Below are 24,719 nucleotides of genomic sequence, written 5' to 3' on the forward strand. Positions count from 1 at the left end.
ATCTACTACAGAAGAGAGGTCGACATAGAAGGTCACCAAGAGTGCTGCTTTCAAGTGTCCCGCTTCACAGGGTGACAGTCAACTACGCGGATGCGTCCAAAGTGGTCGCATTTGCAAAAGTGGATACGATAGTATGACTACAAGGCAGTTCGGAGAAGAAAAATAGAAAACAAAGTTGCGGATCGAGCAACTGCGACTACTACGCATCCATCTTGGAAACGAAACTAGTTTCAGTTGAGAAACAACTACAAAAAGACACAAGGTCATGAGTGTATCCGAAGACTACTTAATCTCTAAGCTGGAAAACAGTTACTTACTTAAAATAGAAAACAATAAAAAAACATGCTTTTGTTGCAAAACATAAATGAGAGGTTAGAAGAGAATCTCATGGGCCAGTGTTTATTAAATTGTGTTACAGTGTTGTAGTTTAAGCATTCTTGCACAACTTTCACAAGAATGAACATGAAGCAGTGCTTTGTTAGCGAAACTTTTATATGCATATGGACAGTACGGAATAATGGGTGACACGCAAAACAATTCTATAGGCCTTTCGATGAACTCTCCTTGAATTCTTTTCACAAAATAAAGTGTCATAGAAATTCAGGACTCAACAACTCTTCATTTGCCAAAACAAGCGCTATAATTAGCGCAAACCCACACTAACAGAACACCAGAAAACAGTAACGGAAACAGCAAAATCAACAGTTAGCAGAATTCTCAACACCATCTACCACCGATTGTCCTTGCTCCTCTGGCCGCATAGCAGGGAAGAAGAGAACGTCCTAAATCAACGAACAGTATGAATTTACGAAGCGACGCAATCATAAACGATGACCACCTTAATATTGTTGCTGTCGGTTAGAATCATAGTTAAGCGGTCGATTCCCATTCCCCATCCAGCAGTAGGTGGAAGACCATACTCCAGAGCAGTGCAGAAGTTCTCGTCAATCATTTGGGCTTCATCGTCTCCAGCATTCTTATCCTACAACGAATGAGTGTCCTTACTTTTCAGGAGGCTACCAAACTCATAGCGGTGATACTCACAGCAGCTTGTTGCTCAAAGCTTTGTCGTTGTTTGATAGGATCGTTCAACTCAGTGTATGCGTTAGCAATCTCTTTTGTGACAGCAAATAATTCGAACCTCTCAGTAAGACCAGGAATAGATCTAAATTACCAAAAATTATGAAACAAGTGACATACAAGACCATGGCTCCCTAACTTACCTGTGCCACTTAGCTAGTGGACTCATTATCTGTGGATGACCAATGAGGAATGTAGGGGATATAAACGTACTCTCGAGGTACTCGCCCACTAACTTATCCAAAAGACGTGCTGTTGTGCGTGGTTCCACACACTCAACACCTTTCTCACGGCAGAGTTTGTCAAAAAATTGACGAGATTCTGGAAAGTGTTATTCGTTAATGAAATTAAACTGAACGCAGACACAATAGTGTACCTTCTGTGTTGAGTGTATCCGGAGATGGAAGCTTCGCCCCAACTACTTTCTCCAATCCTTCGTACATGTTAACACGCTTGAATGGCGGAGTAAAGTCAATCTGAACTGTATCGATCAAATCAGAACATTAGACCGAGAGTTGCGCTCATATGCTGTTACTTACGTCCATCACCGGTTCGGTCCCAGGTCCATTTGGATGATATTGAATCTTATATTTTCCGTGAATAAACATTACCATCTCTGGAGGAAAAAAATCAAAAGAGTGCTGGCAGTTTACGAGTTAATCAAATTGTAGTTCTCCAAGAGCACACAAAAAGTAATCAGCTATTAATTGAAAATGAAAAAGGAAGAAAGCTTTTAACTAGAAAGAACTACTCTGACCGGAAATCAAAAATAAACTGTCAAACAGAATTGATAAACGACCAGTCGTCAAAAATCGCAGGTTACTTGTCATGGAGGAAGGCTACTAAGTCACTTGCAATCGCGATGCACTTGCTCATTTTGAATTTGGAATTTCATTTGAAAATTATTCAGAAGTTATAGTCTTGTTAAAACGACATGGAGTTCGGTGCAGTTGCGCAAGCGGCTGGGCTCGAAGCAGTGCGGTGGAGCCAGTGGATGGGATCAAAGTGGGACCATCGCGAACTGCTGTGATGAGTGGTGCTGGCAAGGGTCCCCTCGATCCTAAGCAGTACGCTTCACCCCACCGCTTCGAGGGCAGCCAATTACCGCTTAGCTTCATATCTTTCTGACCCGACTATGCATTGGTAACTAAAAAGTTACTGCTATTGGATTTTGCATTTAAATATCAACTTGTTCTAAGTTCAGAAGAGTAACACACTCCATTTTTATTTGCGAAAGACTGGTAGTAGCTCCAGTAGATTAATTCATTCACCAATCTTTTTTTCTTGAAAAGTCAAAATAGGATGAAATGCAGTCCTAGTTATGCTTTAATGATCAATTGGAATATGGCTTTCCCTACATTTATTTGACGAATTTTATCCAACTCCTGAAAGATCCTGCAGATGAAAAACACAAACAATGGGATATAACTTACTGCTAAGCAAATCCTCAGTCAATCGAATCACATCTTCATAATCAGCGTAAGCCATATAGAATTCACAAGTTGTGAACTCAGGATTATGGGTCATGTCAATTCCTTCGTTACGGAACAATCGTCCAACCTCATAAACACGATCAATACCACCAACAACGAGCATCTAGAAGAAATACATCTTGACCGCTTCGACCGCCCTTGTTTCTTCCAATATCAAACCTTATGATAGAGTTCTGGTGCCACTCGGAGGAATAGATTCATATCAAGTTCGTTGTGATGGGTGATGAAGGGTTTTGCTGTGGCTCCGCCAGCAATTTGATTCATAATTGGAGTTTCAACCTTAAATAACGCTGTGTCGTGAAAAATTTGCGCAGAAGACCAGAATCGAATAGAGCCGAACCTCCAGAAATCCCAAGTTATCGAGATACCTCCGCAAGAAAGTTATTAATTTGCTGCGAACCACAAACTTGTCCTTCACCTCAGGATTGATAATAAGATCAAGGTATCGCATACGGTACCTGGAGACCGAAAATGAACCCAATAATTGAACGAAAAGTACAGAATAAAATAAGCAATTAATAAAAAGAAGAAGAAATTATACCTCAACTCCTTGTCTTTAAGACCATAGTGTGTATGTGGTAGCATCCTTAAGCATGGTGTAAGCTGCTCAACTTCAACTGGCAGCAATGAAAGCTCTCCAGTCTTGCTTCTAAACAACAATATTGTAAGCAAATCGAGTATCCTTAACATGTGATCAAAGTGATCAAAGTAGGTTATAGTTTCTATGAAATACGGTCAGAAACAAATGAAACTGCATATGATTTTCAATTAATTCCCACAACAAACACTTGATGCAGGAAAACGCTTGGTGATGCTATCTCCTTTCCCACAACCCGCACCTGCAGCAATACAAAAAGAAGAATTAATACAGCCGACCGGTAACGAGAAGCGTTGGTAGGTGAAATATATAACAACTATATATAATACGCAGACATTTTGATTAGTTCTTGCCATATTCACATTGTAAAACAATCATAAAATTTAAGAAGTTCCGAGAGATTACAGTTTTGTCAAGTGAATGCAGTCTAAATAAGCGGGATGGTAAACTCTCTGGAAGGAAGCGGGGAAAAATATAAGACTATTTCTTCATGAAAAAAATAATTCTGCGATTAATTTTACCTTGTTGGGTGACCAGTAAATCCCACAATGTCTCCGCGTCTGATCCTTTCATGAACTTTACTGAAGTCATCTGGGCCAGCAGCATGATATCTGGCATTAGCCATCACCTGAGACAAATCGAGATATCATAATGTTTAAGAGCAATGAAAGCTCAATTTAAAATCACCTGTAGCCGTACACCTCCGCTATGCACATCGTAGAAAACAAGATTTTTGCCTGATTCACGCTTCGAATAGATACGACCTAAAATCACGTCTATAACAACCAAATCAAAAAAAGAACAAAACATTAACCTCAACGTCCAGATAATTATTCTGCATCTCTCTAGGTAAAGCATTTTTATGTCTCAAAAAAACGAATATTCATCAGCATTATTCTAAAAAACAGCAGTGCTCAAGAGCACTTTAGCTAGCGGCCACCTCGTGTTCGTTCGAACACATTTAATAAGACCTCAGTAACTTAAAAGACAATGAATGAGGCCGGAAAAGAAACTCAAAACGAACAACGATTAGATTTCAGCGCATTCACCAGTAATATAAGCAGGGAGGAAACAATTAAGAAAGAATTTATTACAACCGGTAAACACGCGGAAGTTTGTCCGATGTAACATTTCCATGAGCTTATAATAACTGTATGAAGATCGACAAGAGGTTGATGCAAATCCAGAAGAAGTAACAGCTACGTATAACTTTCTAAACTTTAAAAAGCTATGACCAACCGGCGATGCTAACTCTGACTTCGTTTAAAACCTCCTCGTTCTTGAGATACTCATATTTTTCAGTAAAGGCAGCGATTGATATCGTAACGTTAAACTGGAAAACAGATCCAAGTAAAAGTAACAAATAATAACGATAACCAGAAGCGATAAAATAGAGCTATCTGGTATACAATACCTTGTGAGGAAAAGGATTTTCGCCCGCGGCTCGTCGGCTATTGATCATGCCAACGCGCATATTGAAATATTCTTGAGGATCTGATGGATCAGCTTCCTTTGCAAGCTAAAAAAACCAGTGGAAAGTATGAAGGCTGAAGTTTTAATCAAGTATTATGATCCAACCTTTTCTGCCTTAGCGCCTGTTTGGCCTGCGTCGGCATTTCTTTTGGCTTCTTTTTCCAATCTTTCTTTCTCCTTTTGCGCCTGTTTGGCTAGCCTTTTCTGCTCACTAAAGCGTGAAATGTGGAATGGAACTCTCCGCAATCAGTTCAGGTCAGATAAGGCTTATTTCATGGATTGAGTAGATCTGTAGCGATGCCTCACAAACAATAAAGTTTTATTTTCTAGGTGCATTCAAATCTCCTTAATTATAAGGCGTCAATGTCTGGTGATGGTTAGAATATGACACGGCGTTTGTTTCCTACTTTAGTTCACCAACGGAGCATGTTAATGAATGAACCAATGAATGATACTGACGAATATAATTCTGGCTACTAAAAGCAGCATGTGCAGAGAACATGTCCACGGCAAATGTTGGCACAGTTCGGCTAAAACGACCAGAGACCTGATGCAGTTGCACAAACGGTTGCGATCGAGTTGAGACTACCACTAGCTCTATTCGGTGTACATAATAGATGAGTGCAAGTCCCACCAGGACACTTCGACTGCATTCGCAATTGCACCAGGTTTCAAATCCAGGATTATTTCGACCCGATAATAGTTGGAAATTTAGTGCTTCTACGATCTGACACTAGTAATTCTTCGTAATGACCTCTAAATGTCCTATCAACAAGTAGTAACTTGAAAGGTGTCACAATTTTCTGAAGATTTTTCTGGATAATTCTAACAATTATCTAACAATTTCGATCACATCTAGAATCTAGGAATTCGAATCTTTGAACACCAGAGGTTTTTTCGTATTGAAAAATGAAAGTTTAGGAAATAATAGATATTAATCTATGGCACCACTTAATATCAACTCATCCTTGAAACAGACTAGAACTGACCTTTGGCTGAGGCCACGAGATGCAGAGAGATGGCGCGCGACGGAAAGCACCAAAGCGGAAGATCCGCCGCGCACCAAACATCCAGCAATCATCACTTACTTTTTGCTTAACTTCTTCTCACCATCCGACAACATCTCCAGCTTCACAAACTTCCTGGGACCCAAGGAACTTTCTGAACAATAAGCTTTAGAAGTATGTGCTAGAGTAAGTGAACTGGTGACGAATATGCGTAGAAGAATTGGGTGTCGTTCAGAATGGACGTCTTTTCCCACATAACAAGTTTAGAAATGAGCACAAAATATCAAAATCTAATCTGATAATGTGATATGAGTCCAATTTCGCGGACAGAACACCGCGATCCTTCCTGCATTGCTGTTCTCTTTGAATTGATGTGCATTTATCAGTGATATACTTCTTTTTGACAGTAAAAGCTCTCATCTGCAGTGTATCAAGTAAAAAAATGAATGCGTTAACTTGAAATATACTCTTTTGGCAGAATCAGACTTGTTGAACCATAATCTTTTCTTCTTAGTTTTACTTCTGCTGATGTTAAAAATGATGCTGGTTCCCTCTAAAATACTCGAATTAAAACGCAGTTCAGTGCAAATGATTTTCTTTAGATTATAAATATCGTCCCATTTCTTTAATTCCTCCTCTGAACTACAGATGTAAGGCTCCTTAGAAACAAGACACACTAGAAAGAATGGCAAGAATAGCTGCGGAAAATGAGTATGTAGTTCGTCTCAGAGATACGCTTATCCATCACCAAGTGAAAACGAATACACCTCGAATATTTTCGAGATTTTTAAGATTTTAACCATATTCAAAAAAGGTCCATCTCTGCATCAATTAGAAGCGTTGCGGGAAATCTAAAATTCCTCATTTTTTTCCTTTGCATCATTTCTCGCTGTTTAGCGTAACTCATACTACTTGTACACATAGCATATATCTCAGTTCACGGTAAGAATCCAAATTCAGAAGGTATAGGTGCTCTTTGGAAAGGTTATGCTTGCGAAAGTAAGAATTGTGATATCAACACCTATTCTGTATGAATACAAAAATCTTGGAAATAGTGCTTGAATATCTCTCTTCCTGTAAAAGCAAACAAAAACGAGCTCGGCAGCAGCCTCACACCCAGTGATCTGGAGCAATACCTATGAGCGGCATCAACAGGTTAATCACTCAAATGCTTATCAGACCACAACAAGAAAATGCAAACAAATTGCATCACCGTTACCCGCAAAATGGCTGTGACGTAAAGGTTCCTAAAAACGGTTAGAGTAATGTTCCCGCAGCGAAAAGGTCTTCTCGAAAAGTCCGACCTTTAAGGACGTTTCAAAAGCGGCGGGCTGTCGTCTCACTTGCGATAATTTTTTCCTTCATTGCGTTGTTTGTTTTTGTGAGCTGTTGCTGCAACTGTTCATCTCTCATTGCTTCTACTTTTACATTTTGAAGATGTAGATTGAGGTGACCAACATCGACTTGACTTCGATATTTCCAGTATGGCGGTCCGTCAGCCATCAGTCATTTGGGCTCAAAGGGAATCTTTCTTGTATGTAACCATCGAGATTGACGATGTGAAGATTGAGGATCTCACAGCTGACAGCTCAAAATTGCATTTTAAGTGAGTATTCCTCAAGTTATTACTTCCTTTCTTGGATTGTGGCCTATTTGTTGTAATTTGGTGAGATTCTTTGGAATATTCACTGTTTTCAGGGGTATAAGCCACACTGAAGTTTACGAAACAACAATGGAGTTTTTCGCCGAAATCAATGGTGAAGGAATGAAGCGGACTCCTACAAATACTCGAGTTATCGAACTGACTATCCCTAAGAAGGAGTCCAAATGGTGGCCTCGACTTTTGAAGGAGAAGGGGAAGGTAATTTCTTGTGTATTATGCACTTTATCTTATTATTTCATACTTCTCAGTTATCGTAGGTGGTTGGGCGCGTAGCCGACATTGCAGGCTATGAAACCAGAGTACTTGACATTATTCAGTTCACTTTGTTGAGAGGGGTCTCATTAGTCTTGATGTTGATGAGAAGAAAAACAGCCGATTTATTTTCATTATCTTCTCCTAAATTGACAATATCTCTTGTTAGTTTATCCCTTGTTTTGTTTCTTCAACGTTTACTTATTGGTAGCTCCTCAGTGCTACTCCTATTTCGAATAGAACACCTGCTCTGACCACGTGCTTCTCGGGTTTTGCGCTTACTATTGATTTTTCATGGCTTTTTGGATAGATTTCACGGAGAACTGGCCCCTGCTTGATGTCCTTTTTATAATGAATATCCTGGAACGATATAAAATATCTTGGTTGAATCCTTCTCCTATTTGCGGTCAAACACATTGCCATCTGGTGATTAACCCCTTTCCTCTTGTTTTCTGCTCGATCTAAATTGATTATTGCTGCCTGTTGAGATTTGGGTTATCAGATTTCCATTTTACTCAATTCAATTTCGTAAACCAAAAGAGTTGCAGAAAAAGCCTTACAAGGGAAGAAGAAACCTGTGTCATTCAAAGTGCAAAAGTCATTTAAAGATGTTTCATGTTTTGCGGCGAAGCATAGATTTATCTTATCATTCATTAACTGTTATCTATCGCACGCGTAGTATCTGTTTTAATACGCTTCTATGCACATTTCTGTCCTTATTCAGCTTTCTTTCACAGTGAACACAAAAACGTTTGAGCCAACTCTACGCTCATTCGAGACCACCTGTCACTCCTTCCTTGTGAATGGTCTCCTGTTAAAAGAACAATTATTTGAACTTCTTAAAAGGGCCTGGCCGTATTCGTATAGGGCCTGCAGGAATCACTGGGTTGATACTTTCATCATGCTTTCAACACTCTTATGCGTTAATATCCTCTGTACACGATATTGATAAACGAATCGAAAGTAATAGAAAGTTCTATTATACTTGTGTGGTATTGCTTCTTCCTACTGTTTAATTCATTGCCTGCTAGGAAGTGTATCTAACAAGGTTGCGAAGATATCTTTGAAATACAAAAAGGAAAGATAGGATGTGGGTGGAATTCCTACGGTCAAATGTTTCTGAGTTTGATAACAGCATCCTCAAAAGCTGATGTAGTGAGGATTTTTTTTTTGCTGAAGCATATATTTGCAGATTAATGCCATTCAAGTACGCGAGGAAATGTGAGTGTGACTGTTTTCTTTTTAAACTCACTGACGAAAATACGATCCACCATTTCGTCGCATGCTTCTAGTAGGGTATAGTACGCAACTACATGCCTGATTCTATATTTGCACTATTGTACAGGAAGAAAAGAAAACTGCCAAAAACAGGAAAAAAGAAGTGTAGAAGTACTGGCACCGCGAGCAACACGATCCGCTGTTGGTCGTGTGGGAGTGTGAGAGAAATTGCATTCGTCTGTAATACAACAACGAGCGAAGCCATGGCCATCAAGCATCAGACTTTTCGCTTTTGTACTAACAACAATTGAGCTCATTTTATGCTGAAAAGTGCATCCAAAAAGATCATTAGGATATATTTGAAATACAGGCGCGGGTGTAGTGTAGCGGTTAGAGGTTCCGCTTCCTGCACGATCGATCGGAGGTTCAAATCCGCCCTAGTGCTCACCAAGCCTTTCATCCCTTCGGGGTCGATAAATTGGCACCAGACTTGTCTGGAAAGATAAAAACACTGACTTGACCCATCGGCTAGCCCCGCAAGTCATTGTATAGGCCAGATACACGTTCGTAAACCTCAAACGATTCTGAATTGAAGTGAACGTGGGGGCGCATCTCAAGCTGATTGATTAGTGCCAGAAACTTTATCCTTCATTTTAAATGGAAAAGGGAAGGAAAATAAGTGGGTGGAATTCCTGAGGTGAAGGGACCACTGGACTCCAATAGTTGCAGTAGCTAAGAGCTACTATACATTAAATCCTTACAGCAATACAAGTTGTAGTAATTAGAAACGACCGTCTGTTTCTGCTGGAGAAGCAAATAAACTTAAGAAATGCACCATTTTAGATCTAAAAAAAAACTGTGAAGTTTCAGGCGTATTCTTAACTATAGACGATTAATAATCGGCGACTTGATGGCTGAAGAGTTTCAAAGCAAAGTGAAAGGTCTCCTCAATGTTGCAGTGCAGTGAATCGTAGCGTAAAGAAGTAGTATCGTTTCGAAACTGCAGTATAACACGTCTGGAAACGTAACATAGTACAGATCTCCACGCTCTCATTTCGTTTGACACAATCTTTCGGAGCATTTCCTGTTCGTTTATTGCGTTCATTAGATTTCGTTTGTTGTTTGCGTATAGATATAGACAGCTATTATAGCGATTAAATGGAACTGTTAGCTGCCCTAACTTTTCTATCTCCGTCGTATTGTAGGTGCACTGGCTAAAAGTAGATTTTGATAAATGGAAGGATGAAGACGATTCTGGTGCCGAAGATGGTATGCCATACGGTGGTGACGCAGGATTTGATCTCAACTCCTATATGAACCAAATGGGAGGCGGTGAGTCTCTAGTGATTTGCTTTCATGTTTGAATTTCTGCTATAAATTCATGACCAACTCTCACACATAGGTGGTGCTCCTGATTTTGATGGCCTTGATGATGATGACGACGGTGGTGAGTTTAGTTCTGCAGTTTCGCTTGTTTCTTGCGATTTCATGAATTCTTTTAGATATGCCAGATTTGGAAGACGATGATGATGAGGCGAAAAAGGAAGACAAAAAAGAAGAGAATGCTGAGAAGGAGGAAAAAACAGAGGAAAAGGAAAATAAGGACTAAGAATACTTAATTTGAGTGTGATGTTGTTCTTTTTGTTATAATTCTTACGGCTCTTCTGGTACCACCGTCTTTTCCTAGTTCATTTCTCTTCCTTTGATCTTAGTTGTTCAGAGATAGTTTACGAGCAGTGATGCACAAATGTCCCCGTGTGGTTGCGTTCAGCTCGGTGTTTGTGTTTCACTTGTCAGAGTTGACTGGTTGCCAACTCAAAAATTAATGTCTGTTAACTTTTCCAACACCATGCTCGCTGTTACGTGGACGTTGATCTTGATCTTTGTGTTGTAAAAGATGTTTTGTTCGAGGTTAAGATAAATATGAATAAATATTACATCTTCGCTTGTGAACGTGACATAGAGGAGTATAGCGCGAATATTTCAACCTATTCGGAAGATTTCGATCCAAGACCTAAAGTCTGGGTAGTACCTAACCTGTAGATGTGAAGCATACATTGCGTAGTACTGCCTCCCGAGAGTGCTATACTCACCAGAATCAGTTGTGCTGGGAGCAGTAGTGGAGAATTGAGGCAACAAGGTATCAAAACAGCATAGTTAACTGTCTAGGCTATATTTCATGATATTTAGGAGATTGAGCTTAAGGTTCTGGATAATTCTTCCTGAGCATACTTTTTATGGCTCACCAAAGAGCTGGAATTTTGAGTCGTATATTTATGCAGGGGTCAGCTTGCACTTCCAGAGGACAGCACGCAAGATTTGAGAAAACGTCTTAGTTTCTACGTGTTTTTAATCGCTTTATCATACTGGAAAGTCTGCAGAAGGAATCGTACAAATGCCCATGGAGCAAGAACGACATGTTTCTTCATCGTATACATTTGCGTTCACGTGATATTCTTTTGCAGCGCAGAAGCTACCAGTAGCGAGTGCCGCATTAGAACGTTGGATTAGTGGGATTAAAATTGCTTAGCATGAGCATCTCAGAAAAAACTGGATTCTTGATAGCACTTCCATGGAATCAAATCTCTTTGGTCAACCGCTGCTAGTCATTTCATCATGCAAATATTTATCGACAGAAGAGTTGAAGTCTGCAATTTGGAATTCTCCCCGTTTAAAAGTTCAGCAAACAAAATGTTTTGATATTGGGGATAAGTGCACATCAAGTACAGGAATTGCACCAAGCATTAATTGTGATCGCCACCGATTCGATACTGTTGATAACCGTTGGTCTCGCCTCCTAGCTCCTAGCTTCTGTACCCTGCTATGAGTAGAAGGGGTTCAGACTTTGCCGTAGAGGTTCAAATTGTACTCGCGTGATATCTGCTAAAACTGCATCATTTCCACCAATCATAGGTCCTGCATTGTTATATGTTATTATATTATAGTATGGTGCGCTAGTATTATACTACATTATATTGTTGTAATAGATGTAACAAAATTAAGTGCTTCTATGTGTGAATGTGGCGCATATACTATGCGATGATCCGTAGTGGTCCGATTCCCGATTTCCGTAATTACGTCCTATTTTGAACGACGGCATCATTTCGAAATGGATACTGTTGAAGTAGAAAGAACGAAATTTTTCCAACGTTTTACCCTCAAAGTGTCACTCTAACTCCATTGTTCTTTTTACTAACTTTGATATGAATAATCTTCTCTTTATGGGATTCAAACCCATTCATCTGACGTTTCCGATGAAGTTGATCTTTTTACTTGGGAGGGTAAGAAACGTGTCATGCGGACGTTTCCTAGCCATTACTGTAGTATTTATGGCGCATCAGACATGTTTGAAACCTAGTTTGCTACAAACAAAAAGAGGTGGTTGATATAGTAGTGCAGTAAGAGCTTAAGTTACTTCAGGGCGTGGTTAACCAATATGTCCGGTCAACAGGGTGGATATGGACAGCTTCCTCCTAACATGCAGCAGCAACAGGTGATTTTGCCTCTTCGATAGCTTGTTAGATATGCTTCATCAGAAAAAGTATGTGGTTGCTTGCAGATGATGTATAATCAACAGCATATGATGGGGAGAACAATGGCTCAAATGGGAGTGCAGCGGCAGGTACTGTTTCGCTTGAGATAATGTTAATAAGTTGTTAACTCAATGTTGAAGTGTTGAATGCCAAACATTGTTAAAGTGTGACATCCTGTAGAAACTTGACACTGAGTATTGATTTTGAAGTATTGTCTTCCACAGTTCCTTCTCCCGAATTGATGTATCTTTACACTCATAGTGTGTTTGCTAGGTTTGATCTACAGCAACAGAGAGGGTAGTAATGATAGTTTATCTCCTGAGAATATCAACCCAATGAAACCTTCTAGTGAAAGTGATCTAGACAGAAGTCACCGACTTTCTGAAGGCCTCGCTTTATTTTATTTTATGGGTTCATGAAGCTACCGAAGGCACCATTGAGAAACCAGGCCTCGAAGCTTCCAAAATGGAGTCTAGGCTCTTATTCTCAAACGAATGTGCAGCTCAACTTGCCATATTTTATACGTCTGTTTGTTGATAGTGGTTGGAAATAACTGAGAATATGTTTGCAGATGTATGCCCAAGATTCTGGCATGCCTCAAGGTCAAATGCAGCAGCAAGGTCAAATGCAAATGCATTTTGCACCTCAACAGCAACAAATGCAAATGGGCCAACAACAAATGAATCAGATGCCACAACTTCAACAACAGCAACAACAACAACAGCAAGTGATGGGACATCAACAGCCTATGCAGATGGGTCTTCAACAACAACTCGGCGGTCAACAAATGGGAATGCAACAACAACAAATGGTGCAACAGCAGCAGATAGCTCAACAACAGCAACCAGTTCAACAACAACCACATTCACAGCAAGGGCAACCGATGGGCCAGCAAAGTATGCTCTCGGGTCAAACACAGGTTTGAACATTCATAAGCACTTATGAAATTTGACTTTTATGTCTCTATTTTCCCTTAATGTCAGTTCGCTCAACGCACAATTTGTGGTTGATAATTGGGAAGCATAGTACAATCGAGCTCCTAAGTAGCGGTCCTTTACTCATTGTTTTTTTTTCTCTCTCAAATCTTGCCGTATAACTGAGTCAAGTAGGCCCAAGGAGAGTAGTCAAAGATCCGAATAGTTTTGTTGCATCGTAGTGAACCAGACCATAATCGAAATGAGCGCGGTTCGGTTGTGATTGGCAACAGGTGTTAACGCCATTCTGCCCATTTACTCCTGATCTACCATCAGAGTTGGATTGTCGCTAGGTACACCGCTAAAAGACTGGGAAAACCCCTAAATCCGTACAGAAGCCAGAAAACGCGGCCCATGTGGTCGCACACTTTTTGCAGGCTGGTGTATGACGGGGTATACAATTCTTTTTTGCAACAGTTCATAGTCGTCGGAATACGGGCGCGATAAAATTAAGAACCAATGCGTTTAACTTAGGATATAAAAGCGATCTACAAAAGTAGCCAAAGGAGTACCCAAAGCAAAGTTGCTTTTGCTCCTCGGCTAACACGGCTTGTGCAATATTAGCTAGTGAGGACTTTCGTTTCAGCTTAAAGATTTCCAATTTAGAAATGTGCTTATTGAGAATGATGAGTGACATAATAGAAGTGTTGCGATGTGCAGATTGAAACTTTTTTGTTGTAGATGAATGAAAGTAATTCCAATGGAATTAATGTGCTTTTGTTATTTATGATTCAGACGGATCATTCTGAGCTTTTAATAATAAACCTTCCACACGTGTGTGAATTGGTAAGAGATCACTTTACTTTCAAATTCTTCATGTGTGCCAAGAAAAGGTAAGTTCTCATCTTTACTTGCCTATTGGTGCTACACTACCATTCTATGTTGTTAGTGTAATGTTCCTAGTATGATTTCCACTAGTTTTCCGGGTATTCAAAAGCTAGTACTAGCGTTTCAAACTTGCACTAACTTAAATTAGCTTGAATTTGCCTGATTTCTTGCAGTATTATTTGTTTATTTGAATCCGCCTTCACTTCAAGTTTTCATAGTTTTTCTTTTAATCCATTGAAGCTCGGGTCAATGCTTGGAAGTTCATTGGGATCGGTATCTCAGCAACACATGCAAATGCAGCAGCCGCGAAGCCCGATGACAACAGGTTCGATTGGACCGGTAAGTAATACTACTATTATCCTTTTTGCGCGCAGTATCATCCGGTAACAGGACAAGTTTAGGAAATTTTTTGACTTTAGTTATTTGATCGACGCACACTTTCCTTGCCTTCAGTTACATTTGCCATTCCATTTTGGTCATCCTAGAGCTAGATTCGGCGTCAGATTTCATTAACTGTGAAGATTTACATCTGATTTTATCGTTTGCATGTACTGTTAAAAAGTCAGCTACTTCGTCAACTGCTAACGTCATTTTTTCTTTCTTTTGGTTACGCATGAGGTGGTTTCCATTTGGAAATTATTGGCTTCACCGATCAATAACAGTAAGCCACAGCACAATAATTAAGCCGCTTATTCTGAGCTCTCACTGCCCTGCCAGTTTCCTTCCATGTTTTTTCTTCAGATTTCATACAGATTGAGAAGGTAACCGAATAAGTAAAACACTACATCTTATAGCAACAACTCACCCCTGGTGGTGGGCCAGGATCGCAAGCACCTGGTTCAACCCTCGCAGTTGCGAGTGCTGGAGGTCCCACCTCCGTTGGACCTATGTCGGTTCAACCACATACTCCTATGAATCCAGCGTCACAACAAGCGCTCGCCCAGCCGTCATCCGTTCAGCCAGGTCCAGCATCTGTTGCTCCTGCTACACCTGCTAGTAATCAGGTATCATATTTAATATATTTATATAGTAGGGTCAGAACAATTTGGTGTACGGTGCAATTGCGTAAGCTGCTGCACTCGAAGCAGTGCGGTGGAGCGTAGAGGTTAGGATCGAGGGAGGACTCCTGCTAGCACGGCTAATCCTTGTGGTTGGTGATGGTCCCACATCAATTCGAACCGCCATACCCACCGCCCCGCATCGAGCGCATCCGCTTACGTAAGTGGACCGTGCTTCATGTCTTTTTGACCCGACTATACGTGCTATTATATTCTGGTTTTATTTTTGGAGAGAAGTTTGTTCGCGCAAATTAGTGAATTACAGCCGGCTCCTCAAGCTTCTTCGGCAGTGGAACCCACTCACCCATATCTCCAAGATCCTGTAGCACATAGTAAACAGCTAATTATGAAGGATCTGCGTTTTTCTATTATCGTGAGTTTTGCATCGGAAATAATTCAGATGTATTAGGCTAAAGTCTCAGCCTCAGATATGTCTCTCTGTTGTCATGGAAAACTCACAGTAGATGAACATCATAGGGATCATATTTTAGGATTTAAATCGTCGAGCGGGTGAAGCATTGAAAGATCTTCGTGCTGGAAATACTCCATCGAATTCGAATGAGTATCTCAAAGCTATGGATAATCTTTTTGCAGTTTGCGATGAAATTGAAGGGAATTTGGTAATGATGATTCTAGACTGCTTTCATGTGCTCGTTATTTCAAAAAGAATAGTATCCTTCTCTTTTAGATTTTGGTTTGTGAAACTCAGAAGCAGATGAGCAAAATGGAAAAGATTTTCGACAAAGATGCATTAAGAGCAGGGGAACAACATGTGGGTTTTCCAGTTTCCAAACAAAGAAGATCACTGAAAATGATTTCATTCATATTGTGCTGTGTACAATGCTTATGCGAATGCTTATGATTTAGAGGCATGCGAGTGGCGATGAAGATTCTAGTACACATTTATCAGCTGTGAATACTTATATTGACCAGACGAAGCAGGTAAAGTAGAAGTTCTGTTGAGGGTTATTGTTGTTTATTATTGTAAGCCACTCATTGTTTTGTTCTCCACTTCTTGATTTGGTGCGTAATGCGAGATTTACGTCGTATGTCGAGCAAATATTCCTATGTTGTACGAGATAGCAGTTTAAATCTATACCACCTCTTTTAAAGTCGTGAATAAACACACTATCTGTGTTTTCAGCTACAAGCAGCTTTCGATCGGGCATTTTCTCACGTTGGCCGCACGTTGGAAACAATACGTCGTAGACAGAACATGGGCTCGAAAATTCCAAAAATAGAAGGGATCATGGATATGGAAGAGTAGAGGTAACTAGTTCCCGCAACTACTCTTTAGAGTGCGTGTCAGTAAGAAGTCCTGAGCTTAAGGGCTCTCCTAAGGTTAACAGAGAAAAAACATTTCAATGTGAGCGCGAATAAACAGGTTCGGAGTAGTGGTTTTCATTGTCAGGCGTGACAAAGAAACCGAGAAGAATCTCTTGAATTTCTAGAATAGGAAGAGCTTTATCAGCACACACTTTAAGAGGAAGAAAAATGAGTAGAGTTCAAGCGAATCCAACGTCCTCTGATTCAGATTGGAGCAGAGGTCAAGAATTAACACAGTGTGTTGGTTTTCCTCCATAGTAGTATTCCTTCATCCTGGATAAACCGAAGAAGTGAATAAGCTCCATAAATAAAATCCATAACTCCAGGCATTGTTTCAGAAATTATGTGCATCTCTCGTTGCATTAACCGACGCAACGTTCCCCTCCGAAGACTTATACTAAGCTGCGCAACACTTCGCAAAGATGCGTACATCTACTTTGTTGGAGCTCAAAATTGGAACCACCCGAACTGCTTCGCGGTCTGGAACTCAGAATTTGATGTTATTCATCGGTAGAAATTTCACCTCTATTGTTGAGAAAACGTGGTTTTCATGTCTTCTCTTTTTAATCTCCCAAACTCGCAAATTTTGTCACGAGAAAATTTCTTGTCATAATGCTTGTCTGTACATTCTTGTTCAAACTTCCTTAATTTATCACCTTGGTATCATTGGGTTAGTGCACATAAATAAATAAGTTGTAAGATTGTTGCATTCAACTTTCGTCCTATCCTTGAAAACTCATGCCACTGATAATTCCTGTATGCACTTTAAGGATGGTATTGTGTCAGGTGTCCAGAAATGATGGTCACACTCGTTTATCCCCTTTGTTGTAGGAGCAGCCTGTTGCTGCAACTCTGTTTCTTTACGAAAGTTACTTGACGAAGACCTTAGGTGCATAATATTTCTTTCTTGTACCAACGTGAAGTCCACTCTAGCTATTCTCCTCTTACGATTCTTCCTTTTTACTAATACCTAAACTCTCATGAATATTTTTGGCTCTGAGCGGTGTTATGCATCCTCAAAAGTTACGGTCAATACGGATTCAAATTTAAAGATAACTCATTATGTAGTAGTAGTTTGCATTTTCGGTACAAAACTGACAGAATGACAGGTGTTTGTTATGTGAAGATCAAATAGCCCAAAACAGACAAGCAATGCCACCAAATTTAATTGAATTGATTTCAGGTGAGTGAAGGACTGAAAAGAACCATTTTATAGAATAGTTTATCCGCTACACACATCGCTGGAGATCACGAAACATATAATTTGACCCCACAAAAGAGTTCAGATCTTTGTGAAAGGGGCGCTTGTGCTACGATTTCCTCCAAAATCGCGTGATAAATTAAGAAAAAAGAACGAAGGAAATCGGAACACACCTTCACTCAGACATCACTTTTCTGCAGAGATACGTAACAAAACACCGTTGTAACAAAACAGATTCAACTGATAACAAAAAAGCAACTTTAGAACCCTGAATAACTGAATACATCCTGTTGCTTCGCCAACTCCAAAAGCATAGGATCGTCGAAGAATTTGTTAACCGACACATCTTCGGACAGACCTTTTCGTCGTCTGCAAAATATGGTGCAATTGAATGACAATACACAAACAAATTACAGAGTGAACGCAGGAAGAACACGAGCGAAATTGATTACCTGGTTTTGATCATGAACTCTCTGGCAAGATGAGGAGTCGGTTGCAACTCTAAAGGTCGTATAACGATAGATTTATCCAGTGGATCTCCGGGTACAATCTAAAACGGTATTACTAACGAAAACGTAAAGCTTGTTCGTCGTGTTCGTGAAAGATAAAAGTAAACAAAAAGGACAGTGGATCGACAGAAGAAAATATCGGTTAATTTATGCAAGAAGTGCATAAATTAACCGATATTATCGGTTAATTTATGCAAGAAGTGCATAAATTAACCGAAGTGAAGAAGTTAACAAACAAAAGGCAAAAATGACCCTGAAAAATAAGGATAAGTTAAAGTGATAGATTGATCAAACCTGCCAGTGGTTGAAAACGGACATACAAAACGCCTGTCCTTGCGTATGTGTACGTAAATCGGTTTCAAAGCCAAAGGAATCCATTACAGGAATGAACGCCTGAAAAAATGTTAGTAACAGCAATTAATATTGACTTGAAATTCTCATAAGCCCCAGCCAGCCAGCTTGAAGGCATCACCCCACGAATCTGAAGTGGTACGGATTTCAGGTGGGGTATTCTTATACGGGATAGTAGATTATGGGGAGAGGGGTGATTCCATCCATTCCTTCCTAATTGCCGGAAGATGCGGTGCCGCACAGGCTGGCGCGCTCCAATCTAACTCCTTGTGGAAAATAGTGCGCCGGAACGCTCGAAGCTGCATCTTCCGGGCCGTTTTCTACGGCAATTACTAAGAAATGAACGGAATCACCCTCCTCCCCATAATCTACGACTTCGTATACGAATAGTCCACCGGAAATCCGTACCACTCCAGATTCGTGAGGTGATGCCTTTAATGAGCATGCAAATTAGCTCCATTAGGTGAAGCAGGAAAAAAATCTTTGAAAATCACCTTAATCGAGTACATGGGAGATCCAGGAATCGGTGCATCAGTCGTTACGTGTCCTCTCCGTTTCGCTAATACTGTATAAACTGATGAAACGCAATCTGCTGGCGCAATAACTTCAACGACGAAATATGGTTCCATAAGACGAGGAGTGGCCATCTTAAAAAAATGAATAGTGGATCTCACTAGACCATGATCTTAGGAGTAGTGGATCTACCAAGAATGCAGAGTAGGCGCATCGACGCGCTGTAGGAATCACTTGACCACCACCTCTGTACAGTGGTTCTTTTGCAATAACAGCATCCAACATTTTAAATTTCACATTTCGAATAGCTGAAATGAAACATGATCAAGGATAGGAAAGGAAAGGTGAATGCAACAGTGAGACAGAGTGCGAGTTCCAAGAAAATATCAAAAGACAAAAACTGACGCTCTTCACAGAGTGGCCCTTCACGCGTAGCCCACTGGAAGCCTTGAACAAGTGATTCTCGAACAGTACCCAAAAGTTGCTTGTCAACCTTAAATGCTCAGAATAACGCGCAGCGTATTTAAAGAGCTTGTGTTGCAACCATGGTTTTCTCCGACCAAAATGTTGTAGGTTTGCAGATTGGTTTTTTTCTACCAAACAAAAATATTGCTTTAACATCTGTATTTCTTCAGAAATACTAACCTCAGAAGGAAGAGTATCATCAAGAAGAACGTTGGGACCCGCTATATCTGGACCGAACGCCCATATAGAACGAGCTGCTAGTAAATCCCAATCATATTTCGTTTGGAAAAACTCTCCTATTCTACGACGATTCCACCCAATTTGAACAACCTAAAGTAGAAATAAAATGTCTAGAATTAAAAATGAGGTATATGGAAACAAAGAACTGAACTGACCTCGTTCTCAATATCTTCAGCCAGACCCTTTTCGAGAGGCTCAGAAATCATTGTAATTTTGTTTCTAAAAAAAAATCAATGTGTTCTTGAAAAACAATGAAAGTTGCTGAGAATCTCAAACTTTTTGTTCGGTGTCTCAGCAAAACACTTTAGCGAGGATGTTTCCACAACTGTTTCACAGAACGTAACCACAGGATCGGCGACTTTGATGTCAATTTCAGAGAACACCTGTAAAATTCATACATCGTAGAGGAAAAATGGTGCTTCACACTAATAACGAAAGAGTGCTATCGACTCTCAAAAGCAAGAAAAAACACCTTTCTCATGTCATGCATAACGCTGTCCATGTACAGTTCACCTGTACCGAGCAAGACATGTTCTCCAGATTCTTCGACACGCGTTGTCAGCAGCGGATATGACTTGTTAACCTGATATGGGGGATCTTGTTGGCTACTCTATTACACAAATAATAGGAGTTTGCAATGCTACCTTCCTCAATCCATCCAACATTTTAGGGAGTTCGGAAGGATTAATTGGCTCAATAGCCATCTTCACTACACTCTTGGTGTTGAACTTGAGAGGACGGAAAATGTACATCTGAAAAAGATCATAGAGTTATGATCTCCTGGGTAAAATGTAAAATCAAGTTGCTTTTCCAAAGAATGATCGCAAATCTTAAACGAAACGACAGATATACTCTAAAAGCCTACATCTTCTTCATATTCCAACTCAGCAATTGTCGAAGTTTTGACAATGGGCTGGTCAATTCCTTCAATGAGCGCCCAACAACCAGCTGGAACGCGGGAGACTTCGATCTGATACCTAGAATAGGAAAATAAAGGTACAGAAATATGAGATATAAGAAAAGATGAAATTAATAAAGCCTAAATGTGTCAGAGACATATGATTCGACATACCTCGCCACATGGACCCAAAGTCGACCAACCGTCAAGCGGCGACAATCTTCTTCATCCTAGATGAAAGTAATAAGAAAGGAAAGAAGCAACTGATAATTGAAAGAGACACAAGGAATTAGATTTATGTTAGAAGGGGTTTTCCTTGGAAACAGCAATTTATTGGAGCTTACAAATGGTTGGTAACAATTTAATGTTGATGGAATGAAGCGAAACCATCACTTAATTGTTACAAGGGTTACCGAAAGCAACAGTGAGCATAGCTTCCGACTCATCATTCACCTGAATACTGTAGTTTTCTCCAAGTACGCGCACATCTGCATTACTTTCGATTGTTCCGCTCATAACTCGTCCAAGAACTCGGAATGATGTAGCATCCGCTGTTGGGTAGTTCTTGGTTGTATGCACCATCAGCGGGCCCTGGAAAAAAAAATCTTAGAGACTATGGTTGGTCTAGAATTAAACATAAGTAAGTAGGAAAAAACGAACACTTGCGTCACATTTTGACATTTCGGCTGCGAGCTTGCTGTCTGCTGGGCCAAGCCAGATATGCTCCACCTTATTCTTAGCATTTTCAATTGGAGATTTTATATTTTTCACGATCAGATCCACAAATGCTGAAAAGCAGATTATAAAAGTGCAGTAATCATAATTAATAGATTATCATCACGTACATTTGAAGTCGCCGAAGAACCGTTTGCAAATGAGTGCAATAAGAGGTCGCACGTTCATTTTCTGTTCTTCTCTCGTGAGTTTAATGTTCAACTCAGACATCATATGTGGTAAACATGTGTCCACATCTCCCACAACCTTAATTTTAGACCTATTATTCCTGAGAGTACCCTCTAGTTCATAATAACCTACCTGGCTGAAGATCTTATACAGAGGTTCCAAAATAAATTCAACAAAAGTTCTTTGAGTGTTAGCCGTTGGTGGCTTCTTCGAAAACTTTCTGGTGTTTTTGTTGAAATAGATGTCGCCCCAGAGACGACGTGCAAACTCGGTTGCATTAATATTTCCTAAATGTGATGCGACGTAAGATGTAGGAACAAAAAAAAATCCATTAAAAAAACTACCGCACCATAACGCTCAGCATAGATATTAGCAAAGGAAAGGAGCGAGAAGCAAACGTTGAATCGACCAGAAGCGAAAATGACGTTTTCTAGCAAAGGTGACAGGACAGTGTTATCTTCTTCTGAGAACGTCCTGAAAATTCCCATTTCAATAGATTCTTGAATTCTTCGAACGGAGAATGGAAGACGAACTGTAGCAAAGCGTTGACTTGATCGATGACCAAACGAAGCTTGTAGTAAGCGTCAGCCGGAGGCATTTTTAGCTCAAGAATAAGGCGGTCAATTTTATTAACACACAACGTAATGGGCAAGCGTTCTTGCACAGCGTGACGAATAACTCGTTCCGTATTCATCATTACCTAAAAATCACTAATCAGTGCAAGATAATAGCTATCTGCAAACATCCATGAACTGTCGTCATCTTATATTCTGCTCCAAATTTTAAGCACTTCACAACGTTATCGTAGTCTCACAACACAGCTTATAGCGTTAAAAAATTACTATAACTTTGTTTTAGCTCAACGCTTTAGGACCTAAGATAACTTAAAGGTAGACAAATGTTAAAATCTTTCAAAAGTTCTGTTCTACAAACTTTTCTCAAGGTTTACCGATACGCAAAAACCCAAGATGGTAATTCTATTACTTTACCGCTACTAGAAAGATATTCGGCAAAGAAGGTCTAAGGCCGCTTCTGCATTTAACTCCTTAAGAAAGTCCCTGTGGTCGATCCTAATCACCAACGAAGAAAATCCGCCGGATTGTGCAGATCCAGCACCAAGCGACTATCACCATTTTCAAGCATTTGCAAAATTTTCTTGATAGTACAAAACTGGCCCCAAGAGAGGCTTGTGAAAGTGAGGTGGTCAAATTTTTTGCCAATAAGGACGAGGACATCTTCGACTGCGGGGCTATAAATTGCCATCAAAATGGACTGGAGTTGTCGAACAAAACAGCGCATGTTTGATCTCAATCAGCTAGTCCTAACTATGTTAATTTCATCGTCGAAATAAAGCGGAAAATGCCCAGAACTTTTTAATTTACCTAATATTTCACAGCAGCTCGAATTGAGCAGAGATTGGATAAGTAAAGCAGACTTGGCATGAACTAACCCCTTCATGAGCATCCACAACAATCACTACTCCATCACAAAGTCGATAAGCAGCGGTCACTTCATCGGAGAAGTTCACGTGACCTAAAAGTTAGTTTTAGCGAGGAGAAGAGACGTTACTCAACAAGATCTTAAATACCTGGAGTATCGATAATATTCAACAGATAGCTCTTATGACGAGTGTCTTGCATCACGATGGTAACTGGCATTGCTTTGATAGAACAACCACTGAAATAAATGGACAATATGAAACTATGAGATGGTTAGAATTGGAATAGAAGGATTTAATGTGAAACCGCTTACCGCTGTTGTTCAATAAAGAGGGTGTCTGTGTACCTCGTATCGGCATCTTCTGCGCGGAAGAACTCCGGATGGGTTTGCTCCATAAGACAGTCCAAAAAAGTTGTCTGAAGAAATAATTTCCTTGAAACTATTCAGATCTATTATACTTTTTCTCTTTGAAAATGCTACTTTTCCATGGTGAAGATGCCCTGCGATGGCTACGTTTCTCATGATGTGAGGACAATCCATGAGATCTGCCAGATACTCTTTGTTGTACACAGTCTCAGGCAAATTGTGTTCCACGGACTGAATAAGAACAATTATTTCAAGCGGATTTGTGGTGCACCCATAGGACAAAATATTCACTAATGTAGCGTCTGACAGGGTAAAGACTTGCCTGGAATTTCCTCTGGATAACAGGCTTGATGATAGGCTCGGTGAGGGGCTGTGCATCTTCTTCTTGAACAATGGTCTCCACAGTATCACCATACACCTAAAACACATTAGGTATTCTTCTCTTAATGTTGAAAGATCAGTTTTAGCTGATCGATAACTTTAAGATATACCTCAACAGCCGTTGCGTAATACTTTTTATCCTCATGAAGAACTATCTGGTTCTGGGGAATTTCTTCAGCATCATCTTCCATTTCCTCCTGAACATATAATTTGTCTTAGAAAACATTCCTATAAATCCTATCACAACATCTTACAAAAGCAATCTTCAGAAAGAAAAAAAAAATCAGGAAATCAGTGCATTGCTCGAGGACCATCCCAGTCATTGTAGAGTACCTACTGTGTGCTTAAAAATAGAAATTCGAAAGCTCTGACTGAATCTATCATTTAAATATTGATATTTCCAACGTTTCACAGATCTAAAACATCCCTTCGTCATGTTGTTAAACTCATTGTTGAAAGGAACCCAAAGATACCTGGTCATCTCCTTCCTCGGCGTCCTCATCACCGTCTCCAGCAAGTGGAACATCATCTTCATTCTCATCATCATCAGAACCTATTTCAGGACCTATGTAGTTTCCGAACTCGTCGTACAAATCAGAATCCATGTCTCTTGCGTTACCTGAAGCTAGATCTGTACTTCACATTGCAACAAAAAAGTTGTGTTTCTTGGGCAAAATGTAGTTGGGGGAGGCACTCACTGACGCCTTTATTTCCCGACGCTCTAACTAACTTTTTCTCTTGATGGCTTTAGTTTACATGTCACAGATCCTCCGAGGCTAACGCTTAGGCCTTTGGGCCCCGGTTGATTTATTTTCCTCGAGAAATGAGGGTCCCACTGAGTACCCCCCTCCCCCCCAACAACAAATTACCCTGTTTCTTGCTTAGGAACAAAACGTAGGCCTTGGAAAAATTAAAAACAAAACACAACAAGAATGGACAAAAGGAGACA

General features: G+C 40.1%; 4 protein-coding genes across 7 annotated transcripts; 2 read left to right on the plus strand and 2 right to left on the minus strand.

Moving 5' to 3' along the window:
- Positions 1-698: 698 nt before the first annotated feature.
- RB195_009538 (uncharacterized protein) lies at positions 699-5,767 on the minus strand (the record flags this gene model as incomplete). Of its 2 annotated transcripts, none has more annotated exons than XM_064190125.1 (16): positions 699-782; positions 839-982; positions 1,045-1,165; positions 1,224-1,401; positions 1,457-1,556; positions 1,620-1,696; positions 2,514-2,676; positions 2,733-2,852; positions 2,914-3,031; positions 3,115-3,222; positions 3,693-3,799; positions 3,859-3,935; positions 4,411-4,504; positions 4,586-4,690; positions 4,750-4,855; positions 5,733-5,767. In XM_064190125.1, 16 exons carry the CDS (start codon positions 5,765-5,767, stop codon positions 699-701), a joined length of 1,737 nt encoding a protein of 578 aa, XP_064047708.1. The 2 variants fall into 2 exon arrangements, with proteins under 2 accessions (XP_064047708.1, XP_064047709.1); XM_064190126.1 differs by lacking the exon at positions 5,733-5,767 and adding an exon at positions 5,634-5,725.
- Positions 5,768-6,336: 569 nt separating this feature from the next.
- On the plus strand, positions 6,337-10,393 carry RB195_009539 (uncharacterized protein; the record flags this gene model as incomplete). Of its 2 annotated transcripts, XM_064190128.1 has the most annotated exons (7): positions 6,337-6,362; positions 6,963-7,022; positions 7,135-7,257; positions 7,350-7,512; positions 9,990-10,116; positions 10,187-10,231; positions 10,287-10,393. In XM_064190128.1, the coding sequence occupies 7 exons, from the start codon at positions 6,337-6,339 to the stop codon at positions 10,391-10,393; spliced, it is 651 nt and encodes a 216-aa protein (XP_064047710.1). The 2 variants fall into 2 exon arrangements, with proteins under 2 accessions (XP_064047710.1, XP_064047711.1); XM_064190127.1 differs by lacking the exons at positions 6,337-6,362; positions 6,963-7,022 and having other exon boundaries at positions 7,136-7,257.
- Positions 10,394-10,707: 314 nt separating this feature from the next.
- On the plus strand, positions 10,708-16,904 carry RB195_009540 (uncharacterized protein; the record flags this gene model as incomplete). 2 transcript variants are annotated; one of them, XM_064190129.1, is made up of 14 exons in its annotated part: positions 10,708-10,823; positions 11,067-11,096; positions 12,205-12,277; positions 12,344-12,406; positions 12,889-13,236; positions 14,360-14,458; positions 14,914-15,123; positions 15,443-15,550; positions 15,669-15,797; positions 15,866-15,949; positions 16,045-16,119; positions 16,322-16,365; positions 16,419-16,446; positions 16,842-16,904. In XM_064190129.1, 14 exons carry the CDS (start codon positions 10,708-10,710, stop codon positions 16,902-16,904), a joined length of 1,470 nt encoding a protein of 489 aa, XP_064047712.1. The 2 variants fall into 2 exon arrangements, with proteins under 2 accessions (XP_064047712.1, XP_013298351.2); XM_013442897.2 differs by lacking the exons at positions 10,708-10,823; positions 11,067-11,096; positions 16,842-16,904 and having other exon boundaries at positions 12,221-12,277; positions 16,322-16,444.
- Positions 16,905-17,964: 1,060 nt separating this feature from the next.
- On the minus strand, positions 17,965-24,375 carry RB195_009541 (uncharacterized protein; the record flags this gene model as incomplete). Its single annotated transcript, XM_064190130.1, has 26 exons — positions 17,965-18,073; positions 18,157-18,254; positions 18,508-18,606; positions 19,059-19,211; positions 19,270-19,385; positions 19,483-19,570; positions 19,723-19,872; positions 19,938-20,001; positions 20,059-20,165; positions 20,255-20,365; positions 20,427-20,534; positions 20,648-20,759; positions 20,855-20,910; positions 21,134-21,271; positions 21,341-21,468; positions 21,526-21,661; positions 21,716-21,870; positions 21,933-22,057; positions 22,117-22,283; positions 23,034-23,116; positions 23,172-23,260; positions 23,336-23,439; positions 23,504-23,620; positions 23,712-23,807; positions 23,881-23,967; positions 24,244-24,375. The coding sequence occupies 26 exons, from the start codon at positions 24,373-24,375 to the stop codon at positions 17,965-17,967; spliced, it is 2,928 nt and encodes a 975-aa protein (XP_064047713.1).
- Between the last annotated feature and the right edge of the window lie 344 nt (positions 24,376-24,719).

The sequence above is a fragment of the Necator americanus genome, chromosome III (genome assembly GCF_031761385.1).
Source record: "Necator americanus strain Aroian chromosome III, whole genome shotgun sequence".
In the NCBI taxonomy this organism is placed as follows: Eukaryota; Metazoa; Nematoda; class Chromadorea; order Rhabditida; family Ancylostomatidae; genus Necator; species Necator americanus.